The 7,205-nt window shown below is 29.7% G+C and overlaps 1 protein-coding gene across 8 annotated transcripts in view; it reads right to left on the reverse strand.

Annotated features, from left to right (window-relative positions):
• Positions 1–60: 60 nt before the first annotated feature.
• Positions 61–7,205, reverse strand: part of LOC102672608 (tyrosine-protein kinase Abl) — an 8,934-nt gene continuing 1,789 nt past the window's right edge. The window contains exons 3-16 of one of the 8 annotated variants that reach the window (XM_031509096.1): positions 7,016–7,125; positions 6,566–6,864; positions 6,349–6,490; positions 6,147–6,277; positions 5,782–6,044; positions 4,818–4,989; positions 4,477–4,732; positions 4,276–4,398; positions 3,966–4,101; positions 3,614–3,702; positions 2,978–3,141; positions 1,838–2,895; positions 1,220–1,717; positions 61–1,065 (exon numbers count right to left, since the gene is read on the reverse strand). In XM_031509096.1, coding sequence (XP_031364956.1) covers positions 555–1,065; positions 1,220–1,717; positions 1,838–2,895; positions 2,978–3,141; positions 3,614–3,702; positions 3,966–4,101; positions 4,276–4,398; positions 4,477–4,732; positions 4,818–4,989; positions 5,782–6,044; positions 6,147–6,277; positions 6,349–6,490; positions 6,566–6,864; positions 7,016–7,125 — 3,952 coding nt within the window. In that variant the 3' untranslated portion in view covers positions 61–554. Of the gene's footprint in view, positions 1,066–1,219; positions 1,718–1,837; positions 2,896–2,977; positions 3,190–3,592; positions 3,721–3,965; positions 4,102–4,275; positions 4,399–4,476; positions 4,733–4,817; positions 4,990–5,781; positions 6,045–6,146; positions 6,278–6,348; positions 6,491–6,565; positions 6,865–7,015; positions 7,126–7,205 lie in introns of all 8 variants that reach the window. The other 7 variants (XM_031509095.1, XM_006612784.2, XM_006612781.2 and 4 more) reach the window with 7 other exon arrangements.

Below are 7,205 nucleotides of genomic sequence, written 5' to 3' on the forward strand. Positions count from 1 at the left end.
AAACTCAATACATAAAAAATATAAATGAATTATATTTATGTACTATGTGGTCTTTTTTCTTTAATATCAAAAAAATAATACTTTTATTATAATAATATTTTAAAATCTGAACGAAAATAGCTAATCGCAGTCTATATTAAAAGATGTTTTGATGAAAATTGAAATATACTTTTTTTTTTTCATTCAATATTTAAATTTTAGATTTTTTTTATTACTTTCCCATCAAATAACATTTAACTAAGGCCGTGTTCGATTTGAGGCCTTGTTCTTAAATATTCTTGGCTTCGAGTATTTCTCCAGGAACAAAATTGTAAATCATCATCAGAAAAATCATTTTAATCAAAATTTGTAAAAACTTCATTACCAATTTAAATTAAATAAAGATTATAAAATTGCTAAATTCAACAGAAAATTCAAAAGAATAAAATTTGAGAATTCGAAAAAAATTTATAAAGTTTTAAACATACTGAGTAACAGATATGAATATTGTGTCAGATTCAAATGAGGATGAGAACAAGGGTGGAGACAGAGAAAACGATGTTAATTTCTCTAATTTATCTTTGCACGGTATTGACAACATCTTTTATCGTGTTTTGAAGATCAGTGAGAAGTCTTGTATTCTCCGTAACATTTCGAGTGCCAGCTGCACGAAGCTGTCGTGCCTGAAGCTCTAACCTTGCAAGAAGCTCGCGAAATTGAAACCGCGCATGTGGAGCAATACCACTATCTGCAAGATTAGCGCACATTCCGTGTAACAACCCTACCTTGTCTGAAAGTTGCAACCAGCTAGTCATTACTATCGTTGAGCTACTTTTCAAATTTAATACGCTGTTTTCAATTAATGTTGAAAGCTCCAATACAATCTGTTTTGCGGTTCTTGAATCTGTATTCTGTTTACTTAAATCATCTTCTGCATGTTGAGATTTCGTACAATTCGGTGTTGCATATATTGAAGAACCAAAATGTTTAGTCGAAGAAGATAATGGTTTTAGTGGTTTTGCAGGAACCACTGGTTTTTCTGGTTCAGCTGGTGGCCATAGTCTAGTATCACTTTTACTACCAGAGCTACAAATATTGATAATATTTAATATATGATAGTTTTAAATAATCAATATTTGATTATTATATTTAAAAATTACAATAATATTAATTAATTTCACAATTTAAATTATCATTTAATAATATAAATATTATAGAAAAAGAATGAGTATTTATGTACCTCTGACTACGAGTTGAAGCTCCACTATGATCTTCAGGAGAATCTTCTGTTTGGTCAAGGGTTTCTTGTTTACCACTATTTCCCCTAACACTAAGTTTTGGACTGTGAGGTTGACTATCACAAGATTCTTTATTTTCCCAAAGTTTTTTTAAACTACTAATACTACCAGTACTTCTACGTTTATCATCTTGTTGCTCTTCTGATTCTGAAGATTGTTCAGTGATAGTACTTTTCTCTTCTAAGGATTTTTCTTTTTCTGCATTCTCAACTTTTCGAAGTCTGGCTTTGAAATCAATTATTTGTCCATCAGATGTCTCTTCTTTTTGTGGATTATTTCGTTTGTCTACTCTTTTCAATTTAAAACCGACATTTCCACCAGAAAGTATAGATTCAGTTGTTGAAGAAGATATGGATGAATCTTTGTAAGGATGATGCTGTTGATCTTGATTTGCTTCATTAGTTTTTAAAGTTGATACAGCATACTCATTTTGAGCATGTCTAGCACAAGTAAAAAAAAATATGAAATATATGTACATATCTTAAAAATAGTTAAAAAATAAAAAAAAAAAAGGTAATATGATATATACATTAAAATATGATATAAACATTAAAATTTACCTTTGTCCTGTATCCATATTAAAACTAGCACAAAGTTCTGAAAGTAATTGTGAAGCAGGATCCAGAAGAGCAGATGGAGTACTACTTGTTACGGTTTTTTTCGTAGTTGTACCATGTTTTGTTTCTGCACTCTGCTTTATTTCATTTATCAATTTCAGTTCTAACATTTCTTTCATTCCAGGTTTACGTTCAAAACTATCAGGAGGTGAGTTTGAAATTGGTGGTGGAGGCGGCGGAGGAGGAGGAGGTGCTTCTTCTGGTGGTGCAGCAGTTTCAATGGTATCTATTCTGGATTTAAAACCCGTCCTTTTATTATCGATAGTTCTACATGAACTATCTTGAGTTTCTCTGCGTCTTAAATTAACTCCAAACCTCGAACAGGCTTCTTTTACAGAGGGCTCTGCATTACTAACGTCGTTTCTGTCTTCTTGTTCATTTTCATCCTCTTTTGCACGCCAATCTGTACTTTTTGCTTTTCTTATAGATAAAGGAGAATTTCTTATTTGAGAAATTTCACTGCAAGAAATAGGAGGTGGAAGTTCAGTTTGTTCTTGATTGGAAAAAATTTCATCTGGTGGAGGAGGCAAATCTGCGGGTGGAGGAGGAAACTCCAAATCAGCTAATGATGGTTGAACGGACCTCGAGGGGCTTGCAGTACGAAAATTAGAATTACTCGAAACCCGAAAAGTTCTTAAACCAACGCCATCAGATTGATTATTCTTTCTTACAGTTACTACTCGACCACGAGGAGAATTTGGAGGTTGATAAGTATTAACAACACCGCTTGAAGAATTACTACGAGTCATTTGAGGTTGACTTCGTAAATTATTTTGACGAGGGGAAAGAGATCTATGTTGAGAATTATCGATAGTTTCATGTTGTTCCACTGTGCCAGATGTTACGGATGAAGCTACTGCCGTAGATTCTTGATTTGATGGCATACCACTTTGACGCAAAGACTCTAAATATGCGCCAATTCTAGCACCTTTTGGTAATGTTCCGTAACGATTAATGGCTCTTTTCACGTTTTGCACTTCTAATGCACCCACTTGTACCAACTAAAAATTAAATTTAAATATAAGTTTCCAAAGTTTTTCCAAAATTTTCGAAACATTTATTTTAATCTTTTTAGAAAATTACTTTTTGCGGTAGTGGCTCTTTTGATGGATAAGGTCTCGGTTTAATTTGTTTTTGAGAACAGGTCAAGCCAGATATAGGTTCCGGAGATGTTGAAGGTTGAGAGATAAAGTTCGGTTCCGCCGTACCCTGAGAACCCTCTCCATCCTCCTCGATTTCACAGCCTCCTGCAGCAATCGTTCCTTGAGCCATCGTCGCGAGATCTCGCGCAATACCTGAGTTCCCATTTAACAACAAACCGTACCGGTACATATTTTCTTTCTGCTTAGAGTCCTTTCGCTAAGAGCGAACAAGTTCCATAAGCTCAAATAATGAAACTGTATGTTTTGAAAATTAAAAATATATTTTCTTTTATATATTTTCTTTATTTTAATATTTTATCTTGAATATATTCATTAAAGTAATAAAAATAAATTAATAAAGATGTAATATAAAAATGAATAATTCTTTTTAACCTTTAAATTTATTATAGAATTTTAATTTTTTAATTATATATTTAAAAAAGGACATAAATGCAGAAAGAAGTGAGCATAAAAAGCTGGATACAGAGCTTACGGTAGGAAACTGAAGCAGTACGTGCACGTATCAGTACGCTCGATTAAAGTAGAATGAAAATACCTTCGAGAATCTTATCAATACCATTTAGATCCGTGGCATCGTCGAGAGTCATGGTGTTTGTTTCAGTGTTTTGAGTATCTTGCTCTTGATAGGCAGAATCGCGGAACGAACTGCACGACGACAGCAAGCTGTTACCCAATTGTTATATTATCGTATCACCATATAATCAATATTCGTCGGTGTTCGAAATCTCGATTATGAAAGAAATTTAATAGAAGCAGATTAATGTGAATAATATGGCAGATAAAATATATCCCATATGTACATATATAATATATTGAATTATTTACTTATTACAGTAACCAGATCTAAAAAAATTATAACAGTTATAATAATCGAGGTTTCGTCACACCGGAAACAAAAAATGCCATACCTCGTTCGTTTTGGAGGAGCTGGAGCTTGTTTTCCCTTTTTATTTGTAGAACGTCTCATTTGTACGATACTACTATTGTTCTTGCTTGATATACCACCTGTGAATGTACTCAGTTTTGTTATTGAACTAGTAGTATCTGCAATAAATAAATGAAATATCAAAAATAAGCCTTTATGAAAAAAATCCATTCATTCTAAAATAAAATAAGATTTATCTTAATCACATATTTATTATTATTTATTAAAATATATAAATTTATTTATAATTAAATCACAATAAAAACAATATTTTAAGAATTTTTTATGAATACCTGAAGGAGGTAATGGCTCAGAAACTAAAACAAGTCCATGAATATTACCAGTACTACCAGTTTGAGATTTTTTATATGAAAGTAAGGGAATTTCTCCTCCTCCTTGTAGCTGCTTTTCAACTTCTACAATAATTTAAATACATATATGTATAAATTCCTTATCTTTATTCTTTACATTTGCATACAAATAGATTATTTTACCTTCTGTAATACTAGATTCTTGAAACATATTTTCGAGAGAATGATGAATTTCTTTAAAAGTTGGCCTATCAACAGCAGACCACTGCCAACATTGGCGCATCAATTCATATACTTTTGGTGGACACCCAGGAGGACATTCCATTCTGTAACCTTTTTCCAACATATGATACACATCTGTCAAATCGACACCAGGATAAGGAGACATTCCATATGTTGCTATTTCCCAAAGTAAAATTCCAAATGCCCATACATCAGACTATAAATTTAAATTACAAATATAATATGATTAATTATACAATATTATCCACAATATATTATGGATTATAAAAAAATTGTTTTACCTTTGTAGAAAATTTATTATATGCTAATCCTTCTGGAGCAGTCCATTTTATAGGGAATTTCGCTCCAGCATGAGCCGTGTACGTATCATCTCTCATCAACCGAGCCAAGCCAAAGTCTGCGACCTTTACCAGATGATTTTCACCCACTAGGCAGTTTCGAGCCGCTAAATCTCTGTTTCGAAAGTCGCGATGTTAACGCGAGCTCGTTTCTTAAGAGGAGAGGATGAAATTTAAAACATTTCTCTTAACTAAGTGAATGTATTTTTTCATGCAGAATATGTGTAGCATAATGATTACTGTAATCTGTCATTACTTTTTCAAAAATTCTTGTGATGTAAATCTTTTTTTAAAAACAATTATTTACAAAAAAAATACATTGTAATGTAACAAATGTAATGGTTTACTTTTAGCCATAATACAAACTATCTTAGAACTAATTCTTTATTGTTCACGAAACTATACTATTTTTGAATAAGTAGCTATAGTTTGTGAAATAAAAAAGATTAGTAGTTATGATAATTATTATGTGAAAAAGTGAACATTACTCTTATGTACTTTATTTGTTATATCTTTTTAATATACACAAAAATTTAAATACCCTCTTTCCCTTTCTTTTCCCCATAAATTTTAAATTTGCTCAAAACTCTGAAATGAATACATAATTATTTTTTAATGAAGATAGTATATGATAAATTCATTTCATGTAGAATTATGGATATATAGAATTAAATTATAAAACAATCAAAATATATTTTTTTATATAAACTAAGATTAAATCACTTATAAAAATAATTATAAATAATAAATAAAATAACATTTTAGAAATTAAAACAAAAAAATTAAAAAATTAGAATAAAAAAATACCAATAAAAATATTTTTTTTTCTTACAAAAAAATTTTTAAAAACATTAATATAAATACATTATACAAAAACATGCATTTTTATTCAATTATTAAGGAATACCTATGAATGAAATTTCTGCTTTCCAAATAACTCATTCCACTGGCGATTTGTGTAGCCATATGCATCAAAACCACAGCATTGATTTGATGTTTGCTCTCATTTCGTAAGTAGTCTAATAGATTTCCTTTGCTCATGAATTCTGTAATAATGTAAAAAGGTGGTTCTCGAGTACATACACCTAATAACTGAACTAAATTTCTATGCTTCATTTCCTTCATAATTGCTGCTTCCTCCAGAAAATCTTTTAGAGCCATTGTGTCCTCCTATAAAATAAAAATAAATTAAAATAATATAAAAAAATATAGAAAAAACAATAATACTAATTAATTAATATAATATTATAATCAATACATTAAAAAATTGACCTTTAATGTTTTTACTGCCACAGTCATATTGTATCTCTTCCATACAGCTTCATAAACATCCCCATATTGTCCACCACCTAATTTATGTCTCATAACAATATCTGTTCTATTAATTTCCCATTCATCAGGTTCTAAAAGAATAATTTTAATTCATTTTAAAAATTGTATTTATTATTTTAAATTGTTATTATTTTATATATACCTGGACTAAGAGGAAAAACAGTAGGCTTATTGTGCTTTGGTGCAGGATAAAGTAATTGTGTAATTAAACCATCGGCAAGCATTGAATGATGATGTACTAATTCTGCCAGAGTGTTAAACTTGCTTTCAGTTGTAACAAACATCTAAAATATTAATATTTTATAATACTATTTATATTTTAGCATATTATTAATATTAATATATATAAAATGTCATACCTTTCCTTCACTGTCTTCATTAATTCTGTAGTGGTATACTCTACCTTCATATCGTAGAGAAATACTGCGTTGACCTGGACTGCTTTCTGATTCACGAACTAAAAAGCTACCATTTATACCAGAACTTAATAGATATTCAGCAGCATTTCTACATATCCTTCCATGATACCAAGAATGTTTCTCAAGTGAATTTACTGGTGTGACATAATTTGAAGGAACCCATCCTACTTGACCAGTACTTGAATGGGCTTCACACCATTCTCCACTTTTATTATAACTTAGAATACGAACTTGTTCTCCTGAATTTAAATAATTTAAATAAATTATAATATTATTTAAATAATTTAAATAATTTATAATATATAATATAATTTTTTTTAAAAAATACAAAATATATATGTATAAATGTGATTATATATTTATAAATATACATCTATACAAAATAATTACCTTTTTTAAGACTTAGTTGATTCTCTCCACCTGCTTGGAAATCATATAGAGCAACAAATAATTGGGGATCATCTTCTTCTTGTGCTAATAGATTTTCTTTACTAGTCCATCTATAATATAATTAAATATTATACTTTAAATTATATGTAATATATGTATATAAAAAAATAATAAAATTTATTTATATATT

The sequence above is a fragment of the Apis dorsata genome, unplaced genomic scaffold (genome assembly GCF_000469605.1).
Source record: "Apis dorsata unplaced genomic scaffold, Apis dorsata 1.3 scaffold_127, whole genome shotgun sequence".
NCBI classification, from domain to species: Eukaryota; Metazoa; Arthropoda; class Insecta; order Hymenoptera; family Apidae; genus Apis; species Apis dorsata.